This window comes from Streptopelia decaocto (genome assembly GCF_964273445.1).
Source record: "Streptopelia decaocto genome assembly, contig: HAP1_SCAFFOLD_389, whole genome shotgun sequence".
In the NCBI taxonomy this organism is placed as follows: domain Eukaryota; kingdom Metazoa; phylum Chordata; class Aves; order Columbiformes; family Columbidae; genus Streptopelia; species Streptopelia decaocto.
Genome location: NW_028116072.1, coordinates 37,087 through 55,650, shown reverse-complemented (window position 1 = coordinate 55,650; position 18,564 = coordinate 37,087). Strand labels below are relative to the sequence as shown.

General features: G+C 59.9%; 3 protein-coding genes across 7 annotated transcripts; 2 read left to right on the top strand and 1 right to left on the bottom strand.

Moving 5' to 3' along the window:
- The first annotated feature begins 346 nt into the window (after positions 1-346).
- On the top strand, positions 347-2,412 carry TSR2 (TSR2 ribosome maturation factor). The gene is made up of 5 exons (XM_082077023.1): positions 347-468; positions 1,176-1,266; positions 1,375-1,466; positions 1,748-2,044; positions 2,235-2,412. Exons 1-5 carry the CDS (start codon positions 388-390, stop codon positions 2,301-2,303), a joined length of 630 nt encoding a protein of 209 aa, XP_081933149.1. The 5' UTR covers positions 347-387; the 3' UTR covers positions 2,304-2,412.
- A 542-nt stretch (positions 2,413-2,954) lies between these two features.
- LOC309452384 (outer kinetochore KNL1 complex subunit ZWINT-like) lies at positions 2,955-5,281 on the top strand. 3 transcript variants are annotated; one of them, XM_082077017.1, is made up of 8 exons: positions 2,958-3,028; positions 3,135-3,219; positions 3,298-3,403; positions 3,690-3,844; positions 4,179-4,223; positions 4,339-4,421; positions 4,920-5,012; positions 5,126-5,257. In XM_082077017.1, the coding sequence occupies exons 1-8, from the start codon at positions 3,000-3,002 to the stop codon at positions 5,139-5,141; spliced, it is 612 nt and encodes a 203-aa protein (XP_081933143.1). In that variant the 5' UTR covers positions 2,958-2,999; the 3' UTR covers positions 5,142-5,257. The 3 variants fall into 3 exon arrangements, with proteins under 3 accessions (XP_081933142.1, XP_081933143.1, XP_081933144.1); XM_082077016.1 differs by lacking the exon at positions 4,339-4,421 and having other exon boundaries at positions 2,955-3,028; positions 5,126-5,281; XM_082077018.1 differs by lacking the exon at positions 4,920-5,012 and having other exon boundaries at positions 5,126-5,203.
- Positions 5,282-7,062: 1,781 nt separating this feature from the next.
- Positions 7,063-18,523, bottom strand: LOC309452394 (selenide, water dikinase 2-like). Of its 3 annotated transcripts, none has more exons than XM_082077027.1 (8): positions 18,256-18,523; positions 16,606-16,709; positions 15,677-15,784; positions 13,471-13,625; positions 11,867-11,957; positions 10,371-10,470; positions 9,026-9,238; positions 7,063-7,417 (listed from the first exon to the last, which is right to left on the bottom strand). In XM_082077027.1, exons 1-8 carry the CDS (start codon positions 18,512-18,514, stop codon positions 7,185-7,187), a joined length of 1,263 nt encoding a protein of 420 aa, XP_081933153.1. In that variant the 5' UTR covers positions 18,515-18,523; the 3' UTR covers positions 7,063-7,184. The 3 variants fall into 3 exon arrangements, with proteins under 3 accessions (XP_081933153.1, XP_081933155.1, XP_081933154.1); XM_082077029.1 differs by lacking the exon at positions 7,063-7,417 and adding an exon at positions 7,526-7,602; XM_082077028.1 differs by lacking the exon at positions 7,063-7,417 and adding an exon at positions 7,822-7,907.
- Positions 18,524-18,564: the final 41 nt, after the last annotated feature.

Below are 18,564 nucleotides of genomic sequence, written 5' to 3'. Positions count from 1 at the left end.
TATAGCCCCTATACATCCCCTCACCCCCTATACATCCCCCCATCACCTATAGCCCCCACACGCCCCTATGGCCCCTGCATCCCCCGCGTGCCCGCGCTCCCTATAGCCCCCACATGCCCCCCACCCCCTACACCCCCCACGGGCCCCCGTAGCTCCCTATAGCCCCCACACATCCCCTATACATCCCCCATACATCCCCCGCCCCTCCCCGCTCACCCGCGTCACGTGACCGCCGCCGCCGCGCGCGGGCTGCCGGGAGCTGTAGTCCGCTCCGCCCACCCCAAGGCCACGCCCCGTCCTCCCCGAGGCCACGCCCCCTTCCCTCAGCCCCGCCCGGTGCCGCTCGGTCGCTCGGCGCTCGGCTGCGCGGGCTGCGGCGGCGCCGCGATGGCGGCGGGCGGGCTGGGGGAGCCAGGGCTGTTCGCGCAGGGAGTGCGGGCGGTGCTGGGCGGATGGGCCGCGCTGCAGGTGCGGGGGGAGCGGGGGGGGCACGGGGGACACCGCGGGGGGGGAACCGGGGACACATCGAGGCGGGGGGGGGGGACGGGACGCGAGGCGGGAAGCGGCAGCGCCCGGGGGAGCGGGGGAAGAAGAGCGGAGGGGGCGGGGCCACGGGAGGAAGGGGCCACAGGGGGGCGGGGCCACGGGGGGCGGGGTCATGGAGAAAACAAGGGGCGGGGCCATAGGGAGAGATTACAAGGGGGCGGGGTAATGGAAATAATAAGGGGCGGGGCCACAGGGGGGCGGGGTCATGGAAAGAATAAGGGGGTGGGGCCACATGGGGAGGGGTCATGGAAAGAATAAGGGGGCGGGGCCACATGGGGTGGGGTCATAGGGAGAGAACAAGGGGCGGGGCCACATGGGGTGGGGTCATGGGGGGCAGAACCGTAGGGGAGCAAGGGGGTGAAGCCACATGGGGGGAGGAGCCATAGGGGAAGGGGCGGAGCCATGGAGAAAATCAGGGGGTGGAGCCACATGAGGCAGGGTCATAGGGAGATAATAAGGGGCGGGGCCACATGGGGCGGGGCCACAGGGCAACATGGGTGTAGGGCCCTGAGGGGACAAGGGGTGGAGCCACGGAGTGGGAGGAGCCCCAGGGCATCCCCACCCCCTCTGGGGGACAGTGGGTGGGGCCTCACTGAAAGGGGCGTGTCCTCCTTTGGCCCCTCCCCCAGCTGGCAGTAGCTCAGGGATTCGGGGGCCCCCAGAGCCCCGAAAAAGCCGCCTGGTTGGCGGGAGCGCTGCAGGACTTTTTTACCCAAAATGGTGAGTTTTGGGGGATTCCCCTCCCTTTACCCCCCCCCCCCGGACGCCTGGGTCCCTTCTGGGGTTTGTGGGGGTGACCACGCCCCTTTTTTTGGCTCCACCCCCCAGCGGACCTGCAGGAGGAGGAGGTGGAGGAGTTTCTGGCCGAGGTGATGGACAATGAGTTCGACACGGCCGTGGAGGACGGCAGCTTGCGGCAGGTGGGCTCCCAGTATACACCAGTATGGACCAGTGGCCTCCCAGACCCCTCCCAGTACAGCCCAGTTACCCCCCCAGTGTCCTATCAGCATCCTCTGATGACACTTGTCCCCTCACAGCACCCTCCAGTGACTCCCAGTATAGACCAGTATGAACCAGTATGGCCCCAGCAGCCTCCCACCCTCCTCCCAGACCTTCCCAGTCCCTCTCAGCCCCCTCCAGTCCCCCCCAGTCCCATCCCAGTCCCTCCCAGCCCCCCCAGTTGACGCAGCGCCCCCTGCAGGTGAGCCGGGAGCTGCTGACGCTCTGGGCGCGCCGGGGGGACGCGAGGGGGGTGGGGGAGGCGCTGGGGGCGTTGTCCCGACGAGGCCCCGCCCTCCGTGCCGCCCTGGCCACCGCCCACCCCCTGGATGACTCCGCCCACCCCCTGGATGACTCCGCCCACCACCTGGATGACCCCACCCACCGCCTGGTTGGCTCTGCCCACTGCCTGGATGGCCAAGCCCCGCCCACCCCGCTGGACACGCCCCCTCACATGGCCACGCCCCCCAGGGAGGGGGAGGAGGAGAGTGAGGAGGAGGTAAAGCGGGGGGGGGGGTGATGTCATCGTGATATCATCAAAATGGTCAGGGATCTGGTGATGATGTCATGTGGGGGGGGCAGTGATGACATCACCAAATGGGGGGTGCAGGGATGAGACCCCCATGGGGGGTAAGGGGTGGTGGTGATGTCATCGGTGACTTCACCAATGACATCATTTCCCCCCCCAGGCCATGGAGTGTGGGACCTCCCCACCCCCCCCAGATGGTTGGACCCTCGTGCGGAGGCGGCGCCGATGAGGGGGGAGGGGAAGAGGGCGGGGTCACCCCCCAACCCCCCAAACTGGGGGAGGGGCCACCCCGATTGTGGGGGGAGGGGCGGGGAATAAAGGCCCCCCCTCGAATTTGGGGGGAAATTGGGGGGAAAACGTGTCATGTGATTTTCTTTGAGGGGACCCTATAGAATCCATATGGCTCCATAGAGACCCCTATGGCCCTATAGAGATCCACCTGTCTTTATAGAATCTATAGGGACCCCCTGGCCCCAGAGGAACCCTCAGCCCTATAGAATCTATATGGCCCCATAGGGACTCCCTGCAATCTCTAAGGCTTCCCCCTGGTCCTATAGAATCTATATGGCCCATTAGAGACCCATGGAGTCTATATGGCACCATAGAGACCCCCGTGATCCTATAGGGACCCTCTCGGTCCTATAGAGGTCCCCTGACCCTATAGAACCTATATGGTACATTAGAGCTCCCCATATCGTCCAGCCCGCGCTCGCTCGTCTCCACGGCAACGCGTGGGCGGAGTTCATCCACACCCCTACGCGTACACTCATTGGCTGCCCCTTTGCGGCGCCGCGCGGCGATTGGTCACCGACCAATCCAAGGAGGCGGGTGGGGTGAGCCTGGCGGTTAGCGGTAGCTGATTGGCCAGGGCCGCCGGGGGGGGGGGGGTGGGCGGAGCCAAGAGACGCGGGAAGAAGCGGCGGCGATGGCGGGACCACTGGAGAGCGCGCGGGGGTGAGCCCGCGCGCGGGAAGCGCCGCGTTCCCACGGTCCCCCAGACCCCATTCATATCCCTGGGTGGGGGGGGGGGTCCCCATTCATGTTCCACGCGTGTCCCCAGGCTGCTGGGGGCCCTGGAGGCCGCGCTGTCCCCGCCGGGGGAGGACGGGGACGTCCCCCCCCAAGTCCTGGTCGAGCATCTGCTGGTGAGACCCGCGGCTGCCCCACAATCCCCCCGACCCCCCCCAGATTTGCCCCTGACCCCCCCCGGGTTTGCCCCCCAGGACAGACGGCGGAAGCGGAAGCTGCTCCTGACGCAGCTGCGGGTGCTGCAGCGACTCCTGCAGGTTCTGCAGTGCCCGGACACCCCCCCCGCCCTGCCCGACCTGCGTGAGTCCCCCCCGAACGCCTGGGTCCCCCCCGAACGCCTGGGTCCCTCTTGAACTCCTGGGTCCCTCCCAAACACCAGGATCCCTCCCCGAACTCCTGGGTCCCCTCCCGCACTCCTGGGTCCCCTCCCGCACTCCTGGGTCCCCTCCCGCACTCCTGGGTCCCCTCCCGCACTCCTGGGTCCCTCCCGCACTCCTGGGTCCCTCCCGCACTCCTGGGTCCCCTCCCAAACGCCTGGGTCGTCCCCCGAACGCCTGGGTCCCCCCGAACGCCTGGGTCCCTGCAGGCGCGGCGCAGGCGCAGGCGCGGAGCAGCTGGCGGGAGCTGAAGTTGGGGTACGGGGGGGCCCTGGAGACCCTGGGGGGGGCCCTGCCCCCCACCCTCGCCCGAATGGGGGAGGGGCGGCGCCTGCGGAGGTGGCTGCAGGAGGCGGTGACAACGGTAATGGGGGGGGGAGGCACCCATGGGTGCTGGGGGGCACCCATGAGGATGGGGGGGATTGGGGGGGAGAGAATTTGGGGGGGACAACACACACCCAGAGGTGCTGGGGGGTCCTGTGTGGGTTGGGGGGGGGTCTATAGGTGCTGGGGGGTCTATGGGTTGGGGGTCCCATGGGTGCTGGGGGTCCCATGGGTGCTAAAGAGTCTATAGGGTGAAGGGCTATAGGTGCTGGGGGGTTTATGGGTTGGGGGTCCCATGGGTGCTAAAGGGTCTATAGGGTGGGGGTCTACGGGTGCTGGGGGGGGGTCCCATGTCTCTGCCCCCCCTTCCCCAGCACCTGCAGGCGCAGCTGCACGAGGCCCTGGAGAGACGGCAACAGGTGAGCCCCCTCCCCCCAAAAAAGGGGACCCAGGCATCCTGGTGTCTCCCCTCCCCATGGGTGGGTGTGTCCCTCCCTCCCCCCACTGCGAGGGGACCCAGGCGTCCGGGCGCAGGTGCGGCGGCAGCTGGAGGAGCTGAGGAGGCAGCGGGACGCCCAGCAGGGGGCGCTGCGGAGGCTGCGGGGGGCGGAGCTCAGGTGAGTGGGCGGGGTTTAGCTGGATAGGGGTGGGGCTTGGAGAGAGGGCAGAGCTCAGATGAGTGGGCGGGGTTTAGCTGGTCAGGGGTAGGGCTTGGAGAGGGGGCGGAGCTCAGATGAGTGGGCGGGGTTTAGCTGGGCAGGGGTGGGGCTTGGAGAGGGGGCGGAGCTCAGGTGAGTGGGCGGGGTTTAGCTGGGCAGGGGTGGGGCTTGGAGAGAGGGCGGAGCTCAGGTGAGTGGGCAGGGTTTAGCTGGATAGGGGTGGGGCTTGGAGAGAGGGCGGAGCTCAGGTAAATGGGCGGGGTTTAGCTGGGCAGGGGTGGGGCTTCTGGAGTTGACCCAGGTGTTGGGAGGGGGGACACCCAGGCATCCAGGAGGGGACCCAGGTGGTTGGGAGGGACCCAGGCGTTCGGGAGGGGACCCAGGCGTTCGGGAGGGGACGCAGGTGTTTGGGAGGGACCCAGGCGTCCGGGAGGGACCCAGGCGTCCGGGCCGCAGGGGCGGGGCCGGTTGTCGCCTCTACCAGATGCTGTCGGGGGTTGGGCCGCTGGAGCTGCCAGAACAACGCCCCCTGCTGGTGGAACCGCACAGGTGAGGACCCAGGCGTCCGGGAGGGACCCAGGCGTCCAGGAGGGACCCAGGCGTCCGGGAGGGACCCAGGCGTCCGGCTGTCACGCTTTAACCTTTCACCTCTATCTCTATAGGGTCCCAGAAGCTTAAAGGACCACGGGAACCTCCAGCTGATTGGTCGAGAGTGCGACAAGGGGTGGGCGGAGCCCGGACGCCTGGGTCCCCTAAAATGGGGGACGGGACAAATTTCTTCAATAAAAGCCATAAAAAGATGAAAATTACATTTGTTGGGGGGGGACCCAGGCGTCCGGGCCCTTTAATTCCCCCCACCCTCCAAAGGGACCCAGGCGTCCGGCGCCGCCATTTTGAGGGTCCCTGAACCCCCCAAAAAACAACCCCCCAAATCCAAACAATGTGAATCAGCCTCAAAAAATGACATTAAACAACCTAAACCAAACTTAACCGACATTAAACGGCCTAAACTAAAACTAGTTTGAAAAACCTAAAGCAAACTTAATGAAGCTTAAAAACAAAGTGAATCGAACTTAACGAAGCTGCAAACACATAAACTTAATGAAGCTTGAAAAACATCAACCAACCCACCTTAAATGACCTGCAAACAACTAATAAATCACCTGTAAATAAACAACTTAATCCTCTGTGAAACAACCAGCCCAAAAAACCTGTTAGTAATGTATATGTTAATATTTTATGTGTTAGTAATGTCAACAGAGTGATAAAAAGCAACTTAAGGCAATGTTGGAACTAAACGGCTTCAAACAAACAAGGGAGAAACAAATGATAATAAACAAATAAGAGGTAAAAGCACAGAAGCTACAAAGAAGCTGGAAAACAGATTAATAAAAGAAAAGAACGTTAAAAAGCAAAAGAAAAGCACCTGCACCCACCTGAGGTGATTCTGGTGCCGCCATTTTGAGCCCTGAGGTGATTTTGGCGCCATTTTCACCCTGAGGTGATTTTGGGGCCATTTTGAGGCAGTTTGGGGGTCGCTCTATTGATAATTCCCGCATCAGTTGCTTTTTGTACGTTTTCCTACATTTTAGCATGAAACTGAGGCTAAAAACTGCAAAATTGGTGCCACTTGGGCTGCCATGTTGAGCCCTGAGGTGATTCTGGCGCCATTTTGTTCCCTGAGGTGATTTTGGGGCCATTTTGAGGCATTTTGGGGGTCGGTCTATTGATAATTCCCACATCAGTCACTTTTTTGTGCAAAACTCAATGATTCCGAACACTTCCCTCCATTATATCACGAAATTGAGGCTAAAAACCCCAAAATTGGTTCCCCTGGAGCTGCCATTTTAACCCTGAGGTGATTTTGGCGCCATTTTCACCCTGAGGTGATTTTGGGGCTATTTTGAGGCATTTTGGGGTCGTTCTATTTACCAATATTTCCCACATGAGTCACTTTTTGTACATTTCCCTCCATTATTTCACAAAATTGAGGCTAAAACCCCCCCAAATTGGAGCTGCCATGTTGAGCACCGAGGTGATTTTGGGGCCATTTTGAGGTCCCTCTATTTATCAATATTTCCCACATCAGTCACTTTTTGTACATTTTCTTCTATTACATCGTGAAATTGAGTCTTAAAAACCCCAAAATTGGTTCCCCCATGGCCGCCATTTTGTCCCCTGAGGCGATTTTGCCGCCATTTTGACCCAAAATGAGGCGATTTTGGCGCCATTTTCCCCCTGGGGTGATTTTGCCGCCATTTTCCCCTGAGGTGATTTTGGCGCCATTTTGACCCAAAATGAGGCCATTTTGGCGCCATTTTCCCCCTGAGGCGATTTTGGTGCCATTTTGACCCTGAGGTGATTTTGCCGCCATTTTCCCCTGAGACCATTTTGCCGCCATTTTGACCCAAAATGAGGCCATTTTGGCACCATTTCCCCCCTGAGGTGATTTTGCCGCCATTTTGTCCCCTGAGGCGATTTTCCCGCCATTTTCCCCCTGAGGCGATTTTCCCGCCATTTTGTCCCCTGAGGCGCTTCACCCGCCGCCATTTTGCCCCCATTAAACCCCCCCCCCAAAAAAACCCACCAAACTCTCCATTTTCCCCGTTTATTTCCCCAAACCCTTGTTCCCCCCCAACCCCCCCTCACTCCAGGGGGGGCCCTTCAGCCCCTCCCCCGCCCCACGCGGGGCTTTCGGGGGGGGGCGTCACGTAGGGGGGGTCACGCGGTGTGTGGGGGGGCGGGGTCGGGGCTGGGGGGGGCGGGGGGCTCGGGGGGGGCGCCGCGGGGGGACACCTCGATGAGGCGCGGTTTGTCGATGACGCGCGCCCCCCGCGGCCCCTTCTCCACGATGCCGATGATCCAGGCGGGGAGCCCCCCGCCCCCCCGCGGCGCCTTCAGCTCCGCGCAGAACCGCGCCGCCTGCTCGCGGGGCAGGCACACCAGGAGACCCCCTGAAAATGGACAAAAATGGGGCAAAATGGGGCAAAACAGAGAGAAATGGAACCGCGCCGCCTGCTCGCGGGGCAGGCACACCAGGAGACCCCCTAAATGGGGCAAAAACACAGAGAAATGGGTCAAAATAGAGAGAAATGGAACCGCGCCGCCTGCTCGCGGGGCAGGCACACCAGGAGACCCCCTGAAATGGGGCAAAAACACAGAGAAATGGGTCAAAATGGGTCAAAACTGACAGAACCGGAACCGCGCCGCCTGCTCGCGGGGGGGCACACCAGGAGACCCCCTAAAATGGACAAAAATGGGGCAAAATGGGGCAAAACAGACAGAAACAGACAGAACCGGAACCGTGCGGCCTGCTCGCGGGGGGGCACACCAGGAGACCCCCTGAAATGGGGCAAAAACACAGAGAAATGGGTCAAAATGGGTCAAAACAGACAGAACCGGAATCGTGCAGCCTGTTCGCGGGGGGGCACACCAGGAGACCCCCTGAAAATGGACAAAAATGGGGCAAAATGGGTCAAAACTGACAGAACTGGAACCACGCGGCCTGCTTGTGGGGGGCGCACCAGGAGACCCCCTGAAAACACAGGAAAATGGGTGAAAAACAGACAGAAATGGGTCAAAACAGACAGAACCGGAACCGCATAGCCTGCTCGCGGGGGGGCACACCAGGAGACCCCCAGAAATGGGGCAAAATGGGTCAAAACCAGACAGAAACGGGTAAAACAGCCCCCAAACAGGCACCTCGGGACAATGGGGGCTCCCCCGCCTCATATTTTGGGGTGTTTTCCCCCACTTTTGGCCTCCCCACCCTTCAGGGGGTCCCAGTTCTAGGAGCCCCCTCCCCAACCTTTGGGTTCCCCAATTGCCCCCCAAAGAGGACAATGAACATGATGAGACCCCCCCCACTTTCTGGCTCCCCCCATATTTTGGGGTCTCCCCCATATTTCAGGGTCCCCCCTGGTTTTTGGGGTCCCCAATGTCCCCAGTAACATGGGGATCCCACCCCAAAGAGCCCAATGAACATGATCACCCCAAAGAGTCCAATGAAGATGCTGAGACCCCCAAGTCCCCTCTCCCTGTCCCCCCCACTCCCCAAGTTTTTGGGGTCCCACTCCCCATGTTTCGGGGTCCCCCCGTTTTTGGGGTCCCCAATGTCCCCAGCGCCATCCCCTGCAGCAACATGGGGCTCCCACCCCAAAGAGCCCAATGAACATGATGGGACCCCAGGTTTACTCCCTCCCTGTCCCCATATTTCGGGGTCCCCCCATATTTCGGGGTCCCCGTCCCCATATTTTGGGGTCTCCCCGTATTTCGGGGTCCCCAATGTCCCCAGCAACATGGGGCTCCCACCCCAAAGAGCCCAATGAACAGGATGGGACCCCCAAGTCCCCTCTCCCTGTCCCCCCCACTCCCCATATTTTTGGGGTCCCTCTCCCCATATTTTGGGGTATCCCCATATTTCGGGGTCCCCCCGTTTTTGGGGTCCCCAATGTCCCCAGCAACATGGTGCTCCCACCCCAAAGAGCCCAATGAACATGATGGGACCCCAGGTTTGCTCCCTCCCTGTCCCCATACTTGGGGGTCCCCCGTTTTTGGGGTACCTGATGTCTCGGGCGCCGTCCCCTGCAGCAGCGCGGGGCGCCCCCCGCAGCTCTTGCTCAGGGCCGCGGTTTTGGGGAGCAGCGGCAGGTTGTGGATCACGAAGGTCACCTCGAGGCGCTGCTGCTGCGCCAGGGCGCGCGCGTGGCCCAGCACCCCGAACCCCGACACGTCGGTGGCCGCGTGCGCCCCGAAAACGCGCATCAGCCCGGCCGCTGCGGGACACGCGTCAGGGCCCCGAAACGCGACCGTTTCGCCCCAAAAACGCCCAAAATCACGCCCGTTTTGCCCCTAAAACACCCCCGTTTCAACCCAAAACGCCCCCAAACGCACCCGTTTCGCCCCCAAACGCGCCCGTTTCACCCCAAAACGCCCCCAAACGCCCCCGTTTCAACCCAAAATGCACCCATACGCACCCGTTTCGCCCCCAAACGCGACCGTTTCACCCCAAAACGCCCCCAAACGCCCCCGTTTCAACCCAAAACGCACCCATACGCACCTGTTTCGCCCCCAAACGCGACCGTTTCACCCCAAAACGCCCCCAAACGCCCCCGTTTCAACCCAAAACGCCCCCAAACGCGCCCGTTTCGACCCAAAACGCCCCCATACACGCCCATTTCGACCCAAAACGCCCCCATACGCGCCCGTTTCGACCCAAAACGCCCCCAAACGCACCCGTTTCGCCCCCAAACGCGCCCGTTTCACCCCAAAACGCCCCCAAACGCCCCCGTTTCAACCCAAAATGCCCCCAAACGCACCCGTTTAACCCAAAACGCCCCCATACGCGCCCATTTCGCCCCCAAAACACCCCCAAAGCCCCCGTTTCGCCACCAAACGTGACTGTTTCACCCCAAAACGCCCCCAAACGCCCCCGTTTCAACCCAAAACGCCCCCAAACGCGCCCGTTTCGACCCAAAACGCCCCCATACGCGCCCGTTTCGCCCCCAAAACGCCCCCGAACGCGCCCGTTTCGCCCCCAAAACCCCCCGAACGCACCCGTTTCACCCCAAAAGTACTCCCAAACGCGCCCGTTTCGCCCCAAAAACGCCCCCAAACGGCCCAAATCGACCCACAAATTGACCCAAAAATGGAGGCGACTGGGCCTAAATGGCCCAAATTACCCCCAAATTACCCCCCCAAATTTGTCCCCAAATTGATGGTCCCCAAAATGGGCCCATTGTCCCTGTGTCCCCCCATGTCCCCCGTTATCCCCATGTCCTTGTTATTCCCACTGTCCCCACTGTCCCCATTATCCCCATGTCCCCATTGACCCCACTGTCCCCACCGTCCCCATTGACCCCACTGTCCCCATTGTCCCCAATGTCCCCATTGTCCCCAATGTCCCACCGGCGCGGTTCAGCGTCCCCATGCTCAGCACCGCCTCCCTATAGGCCAGTTCCACGTCCTCGCGCGTCACCACCAGCTGCAACTTGTTCCAGCGCTCGGGCTGCGGGGACAATGGGGACAATGGGGACAAGGGACACTTGGGGACACCCCTCAGGGTCCCCTGGGGGTGGTTTGGGGTCCCCAGGGGGGATTTTGGGGGGTTCTAAATGAGATATTTGTGGGTATGGGGGGGAGAAGGGACACTTGGGGACGTCCCTGAGGGTCCCCGGGGGGAGGTTGGGGGGAAAAAGGGGGTTTGGGGGGCTCTAAATGAGATATTTGGGGGTTTAGGGGGGGACAAGGGACACTTGGGGACGTCCCTGTGGGTCCCCAGGGGGGATTTTGGGGGGGGAAATGGGGGTTTTGGGGCTCTAAATGAGATATTTGGGGGTGTGGGGGGGACAAGGGACACTTGGGGACGTCCCTGAGTGTCCCCAGGGGGAACTTTTGGGGGAAAAAAAGGATTTGGGGCTCTAAATGAGATATTTGGGGGACACAAGGGACACTTGGGGACGTCCCTGAGTGTCCCCAGGGGGGACTTGGGGGGAAAAAGGGGGTTTTGGGGGCTCCAAATGAGATATTTGGGGCTGTGGGGGGCACAAGGGACACTTGGGGACATCCCTGAGTGTCCCCAGCGGGGATTTTTGGGGGAAAAAGGGGGTTTTGGGGGCTCCAAATGAGATATTTGGGAGTGTGGGGGGCACAAGGGACACTTGGGGACGTCCCTGAGAGTCCCCAGGGGGGATTTTTTGGGGAAAAAGAGGATTTGGGGCTCTAAATGAGATATTTGGGGGACACAAGGGACACTCGGGGACGTCCCTGAGTGTCCCCAGGGGGGGGGTTGGGGGGGGAAATGGGGGTTTTGGGGGCTCTAAATGAGATATTTGGGGGTTTGTGGGGGACAAGGGACACTTGGGGACGTCCCTGAGTGTCCCCAGGGGGGATTTTGGGGGGAAAAGTGAGATATTTGGGGGCGTGGGGGGTACAAGGGACACTTGGGGACGTCCCTGAGGGTCCCCTGAGGCGGTTTGAGGGGGGATTTGGGGGGAAAAAGGGGGTTTTGGGGGCTCTAAATGAGATATTTGGGGGTTTGGGAGGCACAAGGGACACTTGGGGACGTCCCTGAGAGTCCCCAGGGGGGATTTTTTGGGGAAAAAGGGGGTTTTGGGGGCTCTAAATGAGATATTTGGGGGTTTGGGGGGGACAAGGGACACTTGGGGACGTCCCTGAGTGTCCCCAGGGGGGATTTTGGGGGGAAAAATGAGATATTTGGGGGTGTGGGGGGGACAAGGGACACTTGGGGACGTCCCTGAGGGTCCCCTGAGGCGGTTTGAGGGGGCATTTGGGGGGAAAAAGGGGGTTTTGGGGGCTCTAATTGAGATAATTGGGGGTGGGGGGTCTCTGGGGACACGGGGGGCACTGGGGGTGCCCAGGGCCGTTTGGGGGGTCCCGCTCACGTTGTCCAGCCAGTGGTGGGCGCTCACGGCCACGTGCGTCCCCAGCGGTTTGGTGAGAACCAGCACGTCCCCGGGGACGGCGCCGTCGGGCCTGCGGAGAACCCAAATCAGCCCAAATTCACCCCAAAACGGGCCTCGAGTGGCCCGAGGCACCCCCCAGAGTCACCCAAATGGACCCGACTGACCCCAAAATGGCGCAAATCGGGCCTAAAATGGCCCAAATCAACCCCAAAATGGCCCCAATTGACCCCAAAATGCAGCCAATTGGGCCTTAAATGGTCCAAATTACCTCCCCGAAGTCCCCAAAATGGTCCAAATCGAGCCCAAAATGGAGCCAATTGCACCCAAAGGGGCCCAAACTTGCCCCGCAATGGTCCCACTTGTCTCCAAAATGGCCCAAATTGACCCCCAAATGGAACAAATTGGGCCTAAAATGGTCCAAATTGACCCCAAAATGGAGCAAATTGGGCCAAAAATGACTGAAATCACCGCAAAATGGAGCAAATTAGGCCTAAAATGACCCAAGTCACCCCCAAAATGGAACAAATGGGACCTAAAATGGTCCAAATTGACCCCCAAATGGAGCAAATTTGGCCTAAAATCGTTCAAATCTGGCCTAAAATGGTTCAAATCGGGCCTAAAATGGTTCAAATCGACCCCAAAATGGAGAAAATTGACCCCAAAATGGAGAAAATTGACCCCAAAATGGAGCAAATTGACCCCAAAATTGAGCAAATTGGGCCTAAAATGGTTCAAATTGGGCCTAAAATGGTTCAAATTGACCCCAAAATGGAGCAAATTTGGCCTAAAATGGTTCAAATCAATCCCAAAATGGAGAAAATTGGGCCTAAAATGACTGAAATCATCCCCAAAATGGAATCAATTGGGCCTAAAATGTCCCAAATTGACCCCAAAATGTTTCAAATCAACCCCAAAATAGAGCAAACTGGACCCAAAATGGAGCAAATTTACCCCAAAATGGTTCAAATTGGGCCTAAAACGGTTCAAATCGGGCCTAAAATCGTTCAAATCAACCCCAAAATGGAGCAAATTGGGCCTAAAATGCTTCAAATCGACCCCAAAATGGTTCAAATTGGGCCTAAAATGGTTCAAATCGACCCCAAAATGGAGCAAATTGGGCCTAAAGTGACCGAAATCACCCCAAAACGGAGTCAATTAAGCCTAAAATGACCCAAATTGACCCCAAAATGGAGCAAACTGGGCCTAAAATGGTCCAAATTGACCCCAAAATGGAGCAAATGGGACCTAAAATGACTCAAATTGACCCCAAAATGGAGCAAATTGGGCCTAAAATGGTCCAAATTGACCCCAAAATGGAGTCAATTGGGCCTAAAATGGTTCAAATCGGCCCCAAAATGGAGCAAATTGGTCCTAAAATGGCCCAAATCAACCCCCAAATGGAGCCAATTGGGCGTAAAATGGTTCAAACTACCCCCAAACCACCCCCCAAACTCCCCAAAATGGTCCCAAACCCACCCCAAAATGACCCAAATTTCCCCCCAAAACAGCCCAAATTTCCCCCCAAACATCCCAAATCACCCCCAAAGTCCCCAAAAGGCCCCGAATCGCCCCGTTTTGCGCACATGACGAACTCGTGGGGGCGGCAGACGGCGGTGGCGGCGCCGCCCACGATGACCCAGGGGTTGAGCAGCGTCTGTCCCCCGGTCACCGACGTCCCCGCGTCCTCGGCCGCGTCGCGGAACCCGCGCACCACCAGCGGCATCACCTTCTCGCGCTCCTTTGGGGACAAAACACCAAAAATGACGAGTTTAGAAGCCCAAATGTCTCAGTTTGGAGCCCCCAACCCTGCACCAGCAGCGGCATCAGCGTCTCACGCTCCTTTTGGGGAGAAAACACCAAAAATGGTCAGTTTGGAACCCCAAATGTCTCAGTTTGGAACCCCAAATGTCTCGGTTTAGAGTCATCAACAGCAGCATCAGCGTCTCGACTCCTTTTGGGGACAGAACACCAAAAATGAGGAGTTTAGAGCCCCAAATGTCTCAGTTTGGAGCCCCCAACCCTGCACCAGCAGCGGCATCAGCGTCTCGCGCTCCTTTTGGGGAGAAAACACCAAAAATGGTCAGTTTGGAACCCCAAATGTCTCAGTTTGGAACCCCAAATGTCTCGGTTTAGAGTCATCAACAGCAGCATCAGCGTCTCGACTCCTTTTGGGGAGAAAACACCAAAAATGGTCAGTTTGGAGCCCCAAATGTCTCAGTTTGGAGCCCCCAACCCTGCACCAGCAGCGGCATCAGCGTCTCGCGCTCCTTTTGGGGAGAAAACACCAAAAATGAGGAGTTTAGAGCCCCAAATGTCTCAGTTTGGAGCCCCCAACCCTGCACCAGCAGCGGCATCAGCGTCTCGCGCTCCTTTTGGGGAGAAAACACCAAAAATGAGGAGTTTGGAACCCCAAATGTCTCAGTTTGGAGCCCCCAACCCTGCACCAGCAGCGGCATCAGCGTCTCGCGCTCCTTTTGGGGACAAAACACCAAAAATGAGGAGTTTAGAGCCCCAAATGTCTCAGTTTGGAGCCCCCAACCCTGCACCAGCAGCGGCATCAGCGTCTCGCGCTCCTTTTGGGGAGAAAACACCAAAAATGAGGAGTTTGGAACCCCAAATGTCTCAGTTTGGAGCCCCCAACCCTGCACCAGCAGCGGCATCAGCGTCTCACGCTCCTTTTGGGGAGAAAACACCAAAAATGGTCAGTTTGGAGCCCCAAATGTCTCAGTTTGGAGCCCCCAACCCTGCACCAGCAGCAGCATCAGCGTCTCACGCTCCTTTTGGGGAGAAACACCAAAAATGGTCAGTTTGGAACCCCAAATGTCTCAGTTTGGAACCCCAAATGTCTCAGTTTAGAGTCATCAACAGCAGCATCAGCGTCTCGACTCCTTTTGGGGAGAAAACACCAAAAATGGTCAGTTTGGAGCCCCAAATGTCTCAGTTTGGAGCCCCCAACCCTGCACCAGCAGCGGCATCAGCGTCTCGCGCTCCTTTTGGGGAGAAAACACCAAAAATGAGGAGTTTGGAACCCCAAATGTCTCAGTTTGGAGCCCCCAACCCTGCACCAGCAGCGGCATCAGCGTCTCGCGCTCCTTTTGGGGACAAAACACCAAAAATGAGGAGTTTAGAGCCCCAAATGTCTCAGTTTGGAGCCCCCAACCCTGCACCAGCAGCAGCATCAGCGTCTCGCGCTCCTTTTGGGGAGAAAACACCAAAAATGGTCAGTTTGGAGCCCCAAATGTCTCAGTTTGGAGCCCCCAACCCTGCACCAGCAGCAGCATCAGCGTCTCACGCTCCTTTTGGGGACAGAACACCAAAAATGAGGAGTTTAGAGTTACCAAACCACCTCACGCTCGTTTTGGGGAGAAAACACCAAAAATGGTCAGTTTGGAACCCCAAATGTCTCAGTTTAGAGTCATCGACCGTGCACCAGCAGCAGCTTTTCACGCTTCTTTTGGGGAAAAACACCAAAACCGATCACTTTAGAGTCACCAAACCACCTCACACTCATTTTGGGGAGAAAACCCAAAAACAGCCAGTTTAGAGTTCTCAAACCACCTTCTCACGCTCCTTTTGGGGAGAAAACACCAAGAATGATCAGTTTTAGAGTCACCAACCCGCAGAACAACAGCATCACCTTCTCACGCTCCTTTTGGGAGAAATCCCTAAAACTCATCAGTTTAGAGCCCCCAAATGTCTCAGTTTGGAGCCCTCAAGCCCCCCAGGTGTCCCCCAAGCCCCCCCGATGTCCCCGACCCCCCAAAATGTCCCCGATGTCCCCGCTGTCACCTCCTCGCTCATCTTCTGGCTGACGCTGAGCAGCATCAGCATGTTGTCGCACTCGGTGATGCCCATGGCGTACAGGTCGCTCAGCACGTTGGCGCAGGCGATGCGGCCCTAGGGACAGGGGACATTTGGGGACGTCCCCAAGGGTCCCCTGGGGGGGTTTGGGGTCCCCCGGGGGAGTTTGGGGGGAAAAAAAGGGGGTTTGGGGGCTCTAAAATGAGATATTGGGGAGCTAAAATGAGATATTAGGGGGACTCTAAAGGGCCTATGGGCACGATTTGGGGGTGTAAGGGGAGTTTTGGGAGGACAAGGGACATTTGGGGACGTCCCCAAGGGTCCCCTGGGGGGTTGGGTCCCCTGGGGGGGTTTGTGGGAAAATATGGGGCTTGGGGGACTTAAAATGAGCTATTTAGATCTAATAACAAAATTTGGGGTCCTTAGGGGCGTGGTTTCAAGCCCCCCAACAGCTTTGGGTCCCAGGGGGGTTTTGGGCCCCCCAAAGATGTTTTTTGGTCCCCAGGGCGTTTTCTGGGGTCCCCAGGCAGGGAGGTTGGGTCCTGGAGTGGTTTTTGGGGGACTCGGGTGGTTTTTGGGGTCCCCAGGGGGGGTTGGAGTCCTGGGGTGGCTTTCGGGGTCCCCGGGGGTGTTTTTGGGGTCCCCGGAGGTGGTTTTTGGGGTCCTGGGTGGTTTTTGGGGTCCCCGGGGGTGGTTTTTGGGGTCCTGGGTGTTTTTTGGGGTCCCCGGGGTGGTTTTTGGGGTCCTGGGGTGTTTTTTGGGTCCCCGGGGGTGGTGTTTGGGGTCCTGGGGTGTTTTTTGGGGTCCCGGGGGTGGTTTTTGGGGTCCCCGGAGGTGTTTTATGGGGTCCTGGGTGTTTTTTGGGGTCCCCAGGGGTGTTTTTCGGGGTCCCCGGGGTTTTGGGGTGCCCCCCGTACCATCATGTAGGGATCATCCACCAGCGGGTAGAAGAAGTCGGTGGTCTGGATGAGGGAGAGGCCCCCCCGGCGCAGGGGGATGACGCACGAGTCCAGCCCGATGCCTGGGGGGGACACACACGGTGTCACCCGTGTCCCCCAATGTCCCCCACCCCCCCCGTGGTGTCCCCAACCCCCCCCATGGTGTCCCCAACCCCCCCCCAGTGTCCCCACCCCCCCGCGGCTCCTCCCCCACCCCGGAGCCCTTTGCTCCCGACCCACCCCCCGCCCTTTGCTCCCGGCCGCTCCACGTTGTCCCCACGTGTCCCCACCTCCCAATGTCCCCAACCCCCCCAATGTCCCCATTTCCCACAATGTTCCCAACCCACCCCCAATGTCCCCAACCCCCCGCCATGTCCCCAACCTCCCCCCCACGTCCCCAATTTCCCACAATGTTCCCAACCCCCATGTGTCCCCAACCCCCCCAAATGTCCACAAACTGCTTCATGTCCCCAACACCCCCCCATGTCCCAATTCCCCCCAATGTCCCCAATTCCCCCCCAAACCCCTTCGTGTCCCCAACACCCCCCCTGTCCCCAACAACCCCCCCTGTTCCCAACAACCCCCCTGTCCCCAACCGCTTCATTGTCCCCAACACCCCCATGTCCCCAACTCCCCCCCAATGTCCCCAACCTCCCCCCCCACGTCCCCAATTCCACAATGTTCCCAACCCCCATGTGTCCCCAACCCCCCCCATGTCCCCAATTCCCCCAATGTCCCCAATTCCCCCAAACCCCTTCGTGTCCCCAACACCCCCCGTCCCCAACACCCCCCCATGTCCCCAAACCGCTTCATGTCCCCCATGTCCCCAACACCCCCCATGTCCCCAATTCCCCCCCAAATCCCCAATTTCCCCCAATGGCCCCAATTCCCCCCCAAATCCCTTCCTGTCCCCAACACCCCCCATGGCCCCAATTCCCCACAATGTCCCCAACCCCCACAATGTCCCCAACCCCCTCCATGTCCCCAACACCCCCCCTGTCCCCAACAACCCCCCCTGTCCCCAACACCCCCCATGTCCCCAACTCCCCCCCAATGTCTCCAACCGCCCCCAAATCCCCAATTTCCCCCAATGTCCCCAATTCCCCCCAAACCCCTTCATGTCCCCAATCCCCCCAGTGTCCCCATCCCCCCCAGTGTCCCCATCCCCCCCATGTCCCCAACACCCCCCATGTCCCCAACACCCCCCATGTCCCCAACCCCCCCCAATGTCCCCAACCCCCCCCAAATCCCCAATTTCCCCCAATGGCCCCAATTCCCCCCAAATCCCTTCCTGTCCCCAACACCCCCCATGGCCCCAATTCCCCACAATGTCCCCAACCCCCTCCATGTCCCCAACACCCCCCAATGTCCCCAACCCCCCCATGTCCCCATCCCCCCCATGTCCCCAACCCCCCCATGTCCCCAACCCCCCTCAATGTCCCCAACCCCCCCATGTCCCCAACCCCCCCATGTCCCCAACCCCCCCCATGTCCCCAACCCCCCCCATGTCCCCAACCCCCCCCATGTCCCCAACCCCCCCCATGTCCCCAACCCCCCCCATGTCCCCATCCCCCCCATGTCCCCAATTCCCCATAATGTCCCCACCCCCCCATGTCCCCCTGTCCTCACCCAGGGCCGGGGTCCCCGCGCTCTCCTGCTCCGGCCCTTCCCCCCCCGCTCCTCCTCCTCCTCCTCCGGGCGGCCGCTGCCCCTCGAATCCCGCCAGGAGCTTGAGCAGCGTCTCCTGCGGGACCTTGCAGCCTCAGCCCCGCAGCTCCCCGAAGCCCGTGAGGCGCCAGCCCGGGTCCAGCCCCAGGGACACGGGGTCGAAGGGCCGGTACCCGGCGGGACCCGCAGCGGCCGCGGGGGAACCGGACGGCGCCGCCATCTTGCTCTGAGGGGGCTCCGGAGGGGCGGAGCCGCTTTTATAGGGGGCGT

Coding starts and splice junctions, on each gene's coding strand:
- TSR2 (XM_082077023.1), top strand. CDS start 388: ATGGCGGCGGGCGGGCTGGGGGAGCCAGGGCTGTTCGCGCAGGGAGTG. Junction 1,467..1,747: donor AGGACGGCAGCTTGCGGCAG/GTGGGCTCCCAG, acceptor CGCCCCCTGCAG/GTGAGCCGGGAGCTGCTGAC. Junction 2,045..2,234: donor AGGAGGAGAGTGAGGAGGAG/GTAAAGCGGGGG, acceptor TTCCCCCCCCAG/GCCATGGAGTGTGGGACCTC.
- LOC309452384 (XM_082077016.1), top strand. CDS start 3,000: ATGGCGGGACCACTGGAGAGCGCGCGGGG. Junction 3,404..3,689: donor CCCCGCCCTGCCCGACCTGC/GTGAGTCCCCCC, acceptor GGGTCCCTGCAG/GCGCGGCGCAGGCGCAGGCG. Junction 3,845..4,178: donor TGCAGGAGGCGGTGACAACG/GTAATGGGGGGG, acceptor CCCCTTCCCCAG/CACCTGCAGGCGCAGCTGCA.